Here is a 12,625-nt window from a genome sequence, read left to right as displayed (position 1 = left end):
AGATGCACTCTGAACCTTCTCTCTGGGCCAAATGGTCCCAGCTCTCTCAGCCTCTCATCAGGAGAGATGGCCAAGATTCTTCATCATCTCTGTGGCCTTCAATGGAGCCTCTTTAGCAGTTCCTCATGTCTCTTGTCCTGAGGAGCCCAGAATTGCACACAGTATTTATGTTTTAATTTATGTTTGCAATACTCCAGGGGCAGCCTCACCAGCACTGAGTCAAGGGAAATACTCCTGCCAAGGACCTTCCGTGGGACCTGAGAACAAAGACGGTTTCCCAACACCATACCCCATAATCCAGGCTGTATGCACCTTGTATGTTTCCTCAGTATCAGACAAACTACATTTTGAGGTGTTTCTACGCATGATCCATTTCATATTTGAAGCACAACTATAAAATGGATTTTAATCCTCTTTTCTTCCAGTAATTAGAGGCTACAACGGGGAATGACTTGCCTTCTTTGATGGTTATAATTATTGAAATCGTTTGGGAGATTGTCTTTCTGCAAATGAATAAATAGCAAAGTTCTTTTCTACAAAGAAAGATATGGACTGTAGAATTCAAGTGCATACAAAGAATTCCTCAGCAGAACATGCTTAATTCAAATGTCAGTCACATTCATAATTCAAAAGACACGAGAAGTTGCACATGATAATTAGAAATCTTTCCTTATGTGGCAACCTAGTATACATTCAGTTACATTCCCTGAAATGCAAAATACACAACTAATCATTAAATTCCTAGTGAAAATTCACAGGTCTGCTGCGAAACCAATTAACAGAATTTCACCTGACAAAATTCTGTAGCTGTGCTTAGTATCCATTCCTTAACATTTGTGCTTGACTGTCATCTGGAGTTAGGTCAGAAACATACACCATTTACCCCAGACAAGAACAAGACAATAAACCTGACAGCAGATACCCCAACATTCAATTGCTTCAACTGTTGATTGAGGTTTTTTGAGAACTCTTAAGGTGTCAGACTGGTGGGGGAACACAGAACCTGGAAAGAAAATAACTTCTCTCTATGTTCTTGTGAAACCTGTTTGACTCTTCTTCTGAGAAAATAGTCTCTTTTGTTCTTTTTTTTTTCCTTTGATGACTAGCGTCTAATGAAAAGGGATGAGAGAGGCAGAATGATACAATGAGGTAGTAGAAATTCACAGCATCTTTACTAAAAAAGTCCAACAGCAGGTCATCCAAAGTCATAACACTGCATAGCTAGTGAAAGGAGAGGGGGAAGAAAAGATCTGTTGCCATTCAAAACTAGGATGTGACTAATCACTGAACTGCCAGAATTTCTGCTTGCAAACCACAGCTGACAGGCGCACAGAGGAAGGCTGGACCTGCCTCCCAGAGAGCATTATCTAGGAGCAGTCTTAGAAAGCAGCTGACAGAGTCCAACAATTCCTTAGATGCTGATGGTTAGACTAACAGTCAGAGTGTTGCAATCAATACATAAATCAGAGTTGGCAGACAGCACTAACACCAGAGAGAAGAGATGATTTTAGTGGTTTTGATTCTCAGTAGAAGCTAAGAAATGTTGACACTAAAATGAAATGGTTTATTTTGCCTTGGCATACAAGAACACAATCATAGTACTTCAGGAAGGAGATAAAGTTGAGATTTGAAATATAAAAAGATGACAGTCTTAAATCAAGTGCCTGAAAAGATCACAGTTTAGTGGCCAGAGGTTTGGCTGCTTATTTTTATTCCTTGGGAAAGAAAATTCAGGTAATCCCTGGAGTTCACAGCAACAAGAAAAATTGTCTTAAGAAAAGCCATGATGTAGACAATCAAATTAATTTGTTGGAATCAGCCAAACCCTGTCTCCGTGAGAACAGAGACAAATGCTTTGCCATTCTTTCTATCTGTCTTGCATATTCCTCTGCTCTCAGTAAACATGCAATTTACCTCTCTACAGTCTTGGATACACAAAGGGGCAAATGACCAAGAGGGGCACAAAGGGGAAAATGACCAAGTTTTAACTAAACAGAAAGTACAAGCATTTATTTCTCCTCTATCTTTGTAGTATAGTATTGGTTAGTTTCTGGCACTAGAACTCCTATTAGTAATGAATTTCAATGTTTTCTGAATAATTTTTAAGTTATGTTTGCCCTAAAAGCAGAACACTGCATGAGTCCTGGGAAACATGATGGCTGATTTCTTTCCCCCAACTTAGTCCAAGACAAGGAAAAATGTACAGACTTCAGACAAGAAGGGAAATTCACTTAGACACAGCTTAGAGTTGCTCAACAGCAGAGCCATAAATGCCATTATCAGCAGAGATTCAAGAGTTCTTACTAGCATAAAATGTGCCAGCTACTACCTTAAGCAATAAAACCTAAATGTACCACAAACATCTTAATCAAGTAGTCACAGTGATTAAGTTCTAGGAAGAATATACAAAAGCAGCACTATTATTTGCCAGCTAGCTCACATAATGGATATTAAAAAAGTAGGACAGATAACAACTCTTCCTCATTTGTTTCCTTCTGACAGAGAAACATAATTCTTCTTTCTGTGACTGGCACAGTTGTGTGGTTGTTTTGTGTCAGCATAAAGGTAATGGTGCAAAAGGAGAATTACAAATAAGTGCTAAAGTTTGAAATCAAGAATCATGGAAAGCAAAATATAAAATTTTCCCAAGTCTACTAAAGCTCTCAAAGAGATGCATTGGTTTGACCTTACAGTTTGGTTTTATTTTTCAATTATTTGGTTTATTATTTTAATTACTTTTCATCAATGTCAGATGAAAAGTTAATTCCCAGTAAAATTCCAGTACTTTGAAGCAAAAAAAGAAAAGATGGTCACAGGAAGGGAAGGAAGGGAAGGAAGGGAAGGAGCAAAAAAATAAATCGAAAGGAAAAATTATTCCACAAGTCACCTTGGAGCATGTCAGTGGTCTCCTTGGAGCACATCAGAATAGACAATTGTCCTAGTGACATCAAAGGCTTTTGCCAGTAGATTGCCATTTAAAAAGGTGATAAGTTCAGGATTTCCAATCTTCTCATATAAAAAAAAATTAAATACACAAATACGCTTTGGCTAGCCCAGACAAATAAGAAGCTCAACATGAGTATGAATTTTACAGTATGACAAGTTAAAACTCTGAGGGGGCATATCCTGAAATCTTGATTGAGATCAGATTTAAATACAATCCCCCTAAGGTGTCTCTGAAATGGGAAGATCAGCCAACATCAAAAACCCTAAGATCCTCTAAACCAACAAAATTATGGAGAGAACAAAGTTAAGATCTAACCTGAACACACCAAGACACTGTTTCTTCCTCAGAAAGCAAACCATTCTACAGATCACAAGGTAATTTGGTGATAAATGAAATCCTAGAGAATACACGCTAGAAACCAGTAGCTTTGTAGGAAAAACCTGCATTTTCATTCAGTAATAGTATCTCCCACACATACACAGCCACGCTTGGACAGGGGAACTTCTCTTCCACAAACACAGCAGACATCCAAGTTATGCTGTTGGCAACAGATCAAAGCCAGTCACCTGAGATTTCATGTACAAGATTTTTCTCCTTATTTACTCCTGAAAAAAATAAGAAACTCAATTAACTGCACTCCTGAAAGATGAAAATTTCCAAAGCATTTCTGCAGCTGATACTTTCCATAAGTGTTTGCATACATTCCTGGACCTCAACCATAAAAATATGCAAATGAATAAGAAATGGGAGACAACATTGAAAACATGTAACTGTATCCTCCAGAATAGTGAGTTAATTTCTGGAAAATAATTCTCAGATGAGATATAAAAAAATCCATAAAAAGCAAAAGCTCACCAGCTAGCAAGAAAAGTACTTTTAAAAATGGATTACAACTGAGATTGTTCAAATTAAAAAAAAAAAAAAAAAACCACCAAAACCCAAACAAACAAACCACCAAAACAGACTAATAAAAGATGTTTGAAATTATCCTCATTATCTTCTTTTAGTCCAAAAGAGTTTTCAATAGATCTGAGGGACAAAACACTGAAAGAGAGCTTTCTTAATTTTACTATACAGTAAACTGAGGCTGAGGAGTTTGGGGTGTGGACACCATGATTAAAATTAAGATTAGACACTCATACTGAAAACAAATCATGTTAAAACACCTCATCATATAAAAATAATACAGCAGGTTTACATGGTTTCATTTAACAAAAGCAGGTAAAACCTCAAAGCAGAACAAAAACTAAATGCTAGTGTTAGAAATTTCCAATGGAAAATGTCCTATGACTGTCCATTGCTCCAATACTGTTTTCTAATACTAAAGAAATGGTCTCTGACTTAAGAACTACATCTTTCCTGATTGATGTTTACAATTATAATGTCATCCAAAGAATGATAACAATATAAAAGTTCTCATAATGAAGAGCACTAATAATATCACCATGTAGTGAGCAATATTTATGCTTATTCCCTGTAGCTATGGAGCTAGGCTCATGAAAGTTTGATTCTTTAAATACATAAGATTTTCAGACTCCAGAACTGCTTTCACAAATTAGATCCCGTACTTGTAAAAAGACACTTAATCCTCCCATTGCTTTCACTAAAAAATCCCAAATATCTCAGCATGCACAGTACTTGCTGAGACTGCTAAAGCACAAAATCTATTCATTCTTTTCCAATACAACAGTTGAGTTTATCTTCAGAGGGAAAATTTAGCAACACTGATTACTGTATTATATAATCCAATTCCTGCTTTTTGGGCTTTGGGTTTTGTTGTTGTTTTTTTAATATTTGACCTTCCTATGTCTCCTTTAAATATTAAGAACTAACATGTTTAGATACTCAAGTTTAGTCAGCAAAAGTGTGAGATGACATTTAAATGGTACCACGTTGCATTTTAGAGAAAGTAGCAAGTAATCATACTATTAGAAATAGCCACACTGCTTTTAAACCAAGCATTCCTCTTTATGCATACTAATAATTCTGTATAGCTTTTGCATTTAAGAACCATGCATAATTCTAACTCCATACTTATCATACTTAGAATTATATTCTCGCATCGATACATCCCAGAGCAGAAGAAACTGCTATATATGAAAGGGCCATGGTATCATTCAAATCAAAGTACATACACAAACCAGACACACTTTCTCTCCAGTTAGCTGACTTACAGCAGATTTTTGTTTGTTTGTTGGGTTCTGTGAGGTTTTTTTTTTTTTGTTTAGTACTATTCTAAACAATTCTGTCACATTTTAGCCAAATGTAGCACACTGTACCAAAACTGAGAGAGACTGAGCAAGAAACTGTTACCACATGAAAATGAAAAACTTGTCCGGTCGTAGCTCAAACCATTTAATTCTTCTGCTACAAGAAGTGCTACTGAAACAAGCAGTGTCACTCGGAAGCCCAGCTGAATAGATGGTATTAAATGTGTAATATTACACTGCCGCGACCTCGGAACGAGCGGGAGCCACCGCTTCCCCAGCACAATAGCAAGGTGCAGATCTGGATTTCCCACAGCACCTGACATCACAGGTGGCCAGCAGCTCCTAAGAAACCAGTTTTTCCTGGATCAAAGTGAGAATGTTAAAATATTAAGCAATGCAAATAATAGTGATTGAAACTCCTGACTCAACACCCCTAGTATGACACTCTACCATGGTACATTGACTACATTTTATTCACATATCTAGCACCAAAGAGAAATATACTATGGAAGTGACACCCTTCTTAGAAACATTCACAGCCATACTTCAGAGCTATTTAAATTCCTTCCAAAAGATTTAAACAAAGGAAAAAAGTGGCCATGATGACCAAGTTTTCTAGTGTGTCTAAAAGCTTAAATGAAAGACATAGCATCTATTCTGCTCTCCACAGGCAATACCTGTTACTCATGAGTAACACATAGAGGTATGCCTTGGAGCACTAAGCATCATAAAAACAAATTTTGTACTGTTAAACATACAAAAGACCTACAAAAGTATCTACTACTAGCTCTTACCCCAATAGGAAGACCAAAGGAAATCAGAATTTAAAATCCATCTGCAATGACACCTACTGTAAGGGAAAAGATTGATGACTCAGGCTCACATCTGCCCTTCATACTCCTCAAATTCTCTTACTGATCTCACAACACCACTAGGCTTACAAAAGCATCCTTGGAGTGGAAAGACATATAAGAAATCATACCAGCACACTTATTTTGCAACATCAGTTTATAATTAATTTTTTTCATGGACTCAGCACCTGGTAACATTCCCTGCCAAATGAACTACTGAGCTACAGAAGAAGCCGCAACTTCTCAAGAAAGGCTGTTCTTTTAAGATTGCCCTAAAAGTTGCGTGAGTTACAGGCAGGCCACTAATTCCCCATGTAATCGTCGCCTTTTAAACACCAGACAAAGGTCTACCTGCTACAGATTAACCTCCTCCGCAGCCCGAGCGCTCCGGGAACACACGCGATTAATGCTTCTCCTCCCGCCGGCCCTTTGACATTCAGGGGCGGCCGGGCACCGAGCGGCGACCCTGGGGCTGCCGCGCCGGGCACAGGCGACCCTACGAGTTTCGGCACCGCACACCGGCGGCAGCGGGGGCCACACAGCGCGGCTGATTAAATCCGACAGCTAAAAGCCATTTCCAGGCTGTTTCTACCCACGGCGAAGCCCGGGCGGGGGGGGCGGTGAGGAAGAGCTGGCTGTCCTTGATGTATTTCGGTCCGACCCCCGGATCCCCACAGCACCCGCGGGACGCGCACCACCGGCGCTGCCCGGAACGGCACCGGGGAACACCCGCGCCCCGCTCCAGCGGGAAGGGAGGAGCGAGCGGGGGACGAGCCGGGCTGTGGGGCCGGGACGGCCGGAGCGGGTCGGAGCCCGCGGCGGGATGCGGCCCGGGGGCGCGGCGCCAGCGGTACCTGATGATGTCGTCCTGGTGCCCCAGGTAGAATTTCTGCCGGTGCTCCCGGGGGCTGTAGACCACGCCGACCCCCGCCACGAAGTAGACGATCTCTTTGGCGGCCGTGTAGTAGAGGTTGTTGCGGCACTGATGACCCCGGTAGCCGTAGACCCACTCCAGCCGCAGGTGGCAGCTCGGCGCGCTCCGGTCAGCCATGTCCACCCGCCCCCGCCAGCCGGGTACGGCTCGCTCCCGCCGGAGACCCCGCGGGAAGGGGGCGACGGGCCGGCCGCCCCCTCCGCTCGGCTGGGTGCCCGCCGCGCTAATCCCTGCCCGCCGACATGGATGCCCGCCGCCGCCGCTCGTCCGCCGCCGCCTCACAGAGGGCGCCGCCGCCCGAGCGCGCCTCGCCGCCCCGCGCCGCCAGACATGGCTGCGCTGAGACACCGCCCGGGACGCGGAGCGAGGGCGCGGCGCCGCTCCGGCCCCCCCGCGCCCCGGATGCGCCTGCGCCGAGGGCGGCGCCGTCAGCGGCCGGGCGGGCCCGGCGGGCGGCGGGGGCGACGCGGGGACCGAGCGGAGACCCAGCGGGGACCGAGAGGGGACCCAGGGGGGACCGGCCACCGAGCGATGGCAGCGGGCGGGCGGGCGGGCGGGAGCGCGCTTCGCCACGGCGCGTTGTAGCGTGTCGCGGGGCTTTTCTATATTTACCTTTGCTTTTCTTTTTTTTTTTTTTTTTTTTTCTTTTTTTCCCTTCTCAAGCGCAGCTCTGTCCTCTCCCCTTTCCCCAGGCTGAGGGGGGAGGGTTTGTTTTACTGCCCCTTCGGGGAACATGTCCGTCCCTTGCCTTTCCCCCGGCGCAGCGCCGCCGGCTCTCGGCAGCCCCTGGCGCTGGAGGAGTCGCAGCCCCTTCTCCCCGTGCGTGCAAGCTCCCCCCGCTCCCACTGGGGACCGGCGGCATGCCAGCTCCCTGCCATCCGAGAACTAAATGTCAACTGTAATTTTTAATGACGATTAGTTAACCCTTTCAGCCCACCGCCTGAGTCATGCGCCGCACAAAAATTACTTCCCCTTCAAGCCCTAATTTCCCCATACAGAACTTTTCAGTCTGAGTTCTCAAAGCGTTTGACATGGCAAAGTCGCCACTTTCCGACCTCACGGACGTGGAAGCGACTTCTCCGTGCCGCATGAGGCAGCAGCGCCGGGGAAGCCCCTGGCCACGTCCAGAGTCTTGGTCAGCAAAACGTGCTTCCCCCAGCTTTGTCACCCGATAGAGTACCGTGCTGGCTAAATAAATGGACAGTACACGATCATGAGAACAGCTTTGTGCTGTAGAGTGGAATTCTGTTCTAAAAGCTCCCGGGTAACTGTCTGCTTTGACAATTTAAAATAACTCGATTTTTTCCCTGTTACTTTCAGCACAAGTTTAACTTTCTAAGCATATTTCTTTTATTAGGATTTATTTTTAAATACATTTCTTCATCTTCTTTTGCTCTTTTACTATATTGTTGCTCATATTGACTGTTCTCCCACAAAATATTTACTCTTAACTAGTGAGTTTGTACTGGAGACATTATCCTGTGCCACTTTATTTTAATTAGAGGGAGTTTTTTCTCTTAAATCTTTCTTGCATAAACTTAATATGTTATTAGTCCTTTCATTGTTTTAGAAAAAAATAATTCTGTTGTAAAAATGCATGCATTTAAGCATTCCAGTTAATTACCTTTATATTAACATATTTTCACAGTGTAAAACACTGAGAGACAATATTTTTCTCAAGCTTTTACAATGACAGTGTAAGAGCGATGTCAGGCTCAGATGCAGCTTTCAGTCCCACATGTTTAATGAAAACAACACAGAATGGAAGAGAAATTTGCAGAGAAATTAATGTAGCCTGAAACTTACACCCAAGGAAACTTATCCTTCCATGAAATAAACAATTTTACAAATTAAAGAAAAGGACTTTAATCCCTAACCAGGACAAAAATATATATTAACTAAATCAAATCTTACTCTCAGAAGATCATAAGCAGTTTTTTCTCCTTCTACTTGCTTCCTAAACAGGTGGAGCACCTTGGAACTTGAGGAGCCGTACTTTCTCTGGAAGTTTCAGGAGGGGTAAGCGGCCAGAGAAATGGACTGGACAATTCCCAACTAGCTTGTCTTAGAACTGCAAAATGAATTATTCTTTCTAATCAGATGTTAACTCTGCATGGCTGCTCTGTGTTGCTATCCCATGGGAAATGTGCTTAGAGAAAAAGTCTATAATGATGCCTAATCTCATTCTGTAAATTGGATTGATTATCAGCAGACATAGGCATCTGATATATTTTACTTCTGATGTTGCAAAAGCTCATTTGAAAGTGGGAGTATTTTTATGGTACAAATTAAGAATTTATTCCTTTTCTATTTACTGCCTATATAACATATATTTAAACATGAATGTACAAACCCCCTAATTATAGTTATGGTCTTTAATTTCTTCTACTCTATAAATACATATTTTTCTTAGATTATCACTTAAAGTGAAATTCTGAATCTCCTGAGATCAAATGTGCAGTATTAACTTCAGTGAAAAATTTGTTAATCTCGTTGTCTTACTTGCAACTCAGAAATTAGAAGAGAGTATTTGGTAGGGGAAAGTAAACAGGCTGTTTTCAGTCACCTGTTCCAAAGCTAAAATTGAAGAGAGAGAAAAAAATCAGCAATCAGGAAGAAAATTTAGTATGTAACAACATTGTCTCTAACTGGAAGATGCAGCTCATATTTTGTGTAATGAACAGAAGAACCCACATCAGTGCTCAGAAAAACTACATACATGCAGTGTGAGGAGGGCAACAGCTGCACATCGCATGCCCCACACTAACAGCCAGCATTTTCTTCAGTTTTCAGGAATTTGCTACTATCTCCAAAATGGGCCTGAGAGAAAATTACAAGAGGAAAACTATTAATTGTCGTAGTTTATTAACCTTATGCTGATGCACAAGGGGTGCAAGGGGAATTTTACACACTTGGCATCTGTTCTTGATGGGAATGGGAAGCAGCGTAGTGTAACAACCTCTTCCTCTGTCCTTGCTCTGTCCATCATTCCCGCTCGGACACACATCATTCCCTCGTCCTCTGGATGTCTCCACCCATATCACTCACCCACAGCGGGCGCTCAACGCTTTGGGAGCCCCAAGGCCCCACATACAGCATCCCTCCATGAGTGTGGCATCCTTGTATGCGTACACAATTACCCCAGAACTCAGCCGCCAGGCCCTGCCGTTCCTCCTTCTCGGTAGCTGCAGAAACTGAGCACGGCCGGACCTTTCCGAGCGGTTCTGGGGCCGGGAGCATCCCCCGCTCGCTCCCCGCAGCCCGGGAGCGGCGGGACGGGCTCGGCGCTGTCCGAGGTGCTGATCGCGGCTGGCGGAACAAACACACCGGGCCGGGCGGGGCTCGGGGAAAAGGAAATGTCACAGATCGGACAGAGTGTTCTGCGTTGGAAGGGACCCACAAGGGTCACCGAGTCCAGCTCTTACATGGATGGCTCATACAGGGTTTGAGCCCACGACCTTGGTGTTTTCAACACAATGGCCTGATGGCTTAGCCAATGGCAGGGCCAGGTATGCCTTATTGCCACTATCACTGTACTGGGAAACAAATGAACTTTCAGACAAATAAGACATCTTTTATTCTTCTTCACAAGAGTTTGGCTGTTATGCCGTAGCTGCCTGTGGTGGTGTTTATATTTTTCCTATTATGTTCTATATATTCCTTCATATACATCACTGCAAATGATGTTTCCTTAGTATACAGTGACACAGGAACACCACCTTCCTAAATGAAATCCCATAAGTAGCATTTTTATGTCTCAAAGTGCATACCTATAAGAAAACATACTCCTTAGCATATTGCAAATATATTTACAAGGTATCTTCTCATGTTCTGCTAAATGCAACAAGGCTTAGAGAAGTGATTTCTTAAACAAATGCTCTTGGAACAGCTAATTCCAGAGCACACAAGATGAGGGATTATTCTCTGTTAAGTCCTAAGTAATACAGAGTAGCTGGTTCAAGTAGTAATTATAGAATATGAAAGCGATGAACAACAGTGACAACATTAATTTCAACATTCTTGGGGAATAAAAGGTCCCAGTCTATTTTGGGAACACGATGTCTGAAAACAATATTCTGCAAAACTAAGAAACCTACTTAAGAGAGAGTAATAAGAATTACCTGCTACCATTTAACAGCACTAGAGCAAACATGTAGGATCACAAAGGCCTGTTTACTATTGGATAAAAAAAAGAAGTTGATGAAAGAAGATAGCATCATATACTCAAACACTAGATGAGTTAATTCCCCTTCAGAAAAATGAAAGCTCAATGAGGTATTTTATACCATGTCAGCAACACACTAGGTGTAAATGATTAAAACTTTTTAAAGAACTAAGATATTTTATTAAATTAACAACAGAGATTTTTTGTAAGAATAACATTAGAAACAAGAAGGCTTGACATAATCAGTAGGTCTACTGCATCACCAAAAAAACAAAGGAATGAATAAAGGACAAGAAAATGGCACAGAAAAAGTTACTAATTTCTTCACATTTCGTCTCAACATAAAAGAGTTTGGCAAATACAGGATGGCAGCATATACAGAGTGTGGTCACATAAGGAGGATTCTTTATAACAAGGTATTGGAAAATGATGAGCTAAAGAGCAATAAACCATGAGTACATTATACTGTACTTCCAAAATTCTGACAATTTCAAAATGGTACAGCTGGTGTGCTTTGAAGAGAAAAATGCAACTGCTTTATAAAATCATGTGTTATGTCGAAGCATCATCCAATTCTGTAACCATTTTAAAAACAAGTTCTATTATAAACTTGGTAACTACAAATACATGTTTTCTTTTGGTACTGATTGATGAATTCTATATAATGGTTGACATTAAAATATAATAATTATATGTGTATAAATTTAAATATTATTGACATTATTTTTTCTGTTTCTGCAAGCTAAATTACACCTTGATAATTATAGGAATCGTATTAATTTGGAGAACATTCATGTTAGCCACTGGAAGAAACAGGCAACCTTTTGAAAATACAATGAAAATGTCACAATACAGACAGCAACCAAGGCTACGATACATTTATTCAGAGAAAATCTATTTAGAAATGTCATTAGGCAATGGTTTCCCAACTTAGGTCTGGCAAAGGGATGAATAAGATAGAAACATTATTGAAATTAAATGAATCCCCAATTAGTATAGAAAGCAATAATTTCTGGACATTTGGAAGTAGTGCAAGTACATCAGTGAACAACATCAGCTGAAACTTCTTTTTAATCTGCAGATAATGAAAAACTACTGTGTTTCTGACTGCCAACAAAGTGACACCAAGATGCATTCTGATGCCTCTCAGTGGAGCACTCAGTTTTATTCAGAAATGTCACTGTGTTTACACACCACGGGTCCAACCAACATACACACAGCTTGGATCTAAACAGCTTTCTTCAGTGTGCATTTTAGGTAAAATTATGTGTATACTGAAATTATTCACCTAGGCGATTAGAAGAACTTGTATCAAGACCAGCATTTGACATAGCACAGGACAACCTCAACAAGGTTTAAAGGTTTACATGCAGCACAAGGTTTAAATGCAGCACATAAAGGGATGGTAGTTAAATCCCAAGGTATTTTCTATCAATAGACTTATGATAAAAATCTAATTCTGAACTCTTAAAATAAATTTCAACTGTTGACTAATGACTAAATATAGAATGCAACTTA

The 12,625-nt window shown here is 41.5% G+C and overlaps 1 protein-coding gene and 1 long non-coding RNA gene across 7 annotated transcripts in view; one reads left to right on the top strand and one right to left on the bottom strand.

Annotated features, from left to right (window-relative positions):
- EML5 (EMAP like 5) overlaps nucleotides 1–7,354 on the bottom strand; it is a 97,665-nt gene extending 90,311 nt beyond the window's left edge. For 5 of the 6 annotated variants that reach the window (XM_074542507.1, XM_074542508.1, XM_074542509.1 and 2 more), the window contains exon 1: nucleotides 6,863–7,353. In XM_074542507.1, coding sequence (XP_074398608.1) covers nucleotides 6,863–7,059 — 197 coding nt within the window. In that variant the 5' untranslated portion in view covers nucleotides 7,060–7,353. Of the gene's footprint in view, nucleotides 1–6,862 lie in introns of all 6 variants that reach the window. The other variant, XM_074542513.1, reaches the window with a different exon arrangement.
- Nucleotides 7,355–7,604: 250 nt separating this feature from the next.
- Nucleotides 7,605–11,781, top strand: LOC113458775 (uncharacterized). The gene is made up of 3 exons (XR_003379337.2): nucleotides 7,605–8,206; nucleotides 8,908–8,961; nucleotides 9,729–11,781. It is a non-coding gene; the product is annotated as an uncharacterized LOC113458775 (long non-coding RNA).
- Nucleotides 11,782–12,625: the final 844 nt, after the last annotated feature.

This window comes from Zonotrichia albicollis, chromosome 6 (genome assembly GCF_047830755.1).
Source record: "Zonotrichia albicollis isolate bZonAlb1 chromosome 6, bZonAlb1.hap1, whole genome shotgun sequence".
NCBI classification, from domain to species: Eukaryota; Metazoa; Chordata; class Aves; order Passeriformes; family Passerellidae; genus Zonotrichia; species Zonotrichia albicollis.
Note: the sequence above shows the minus strand (reverse complement) of the source record. Positions and strands in the feature narration are given on the sequence as shown.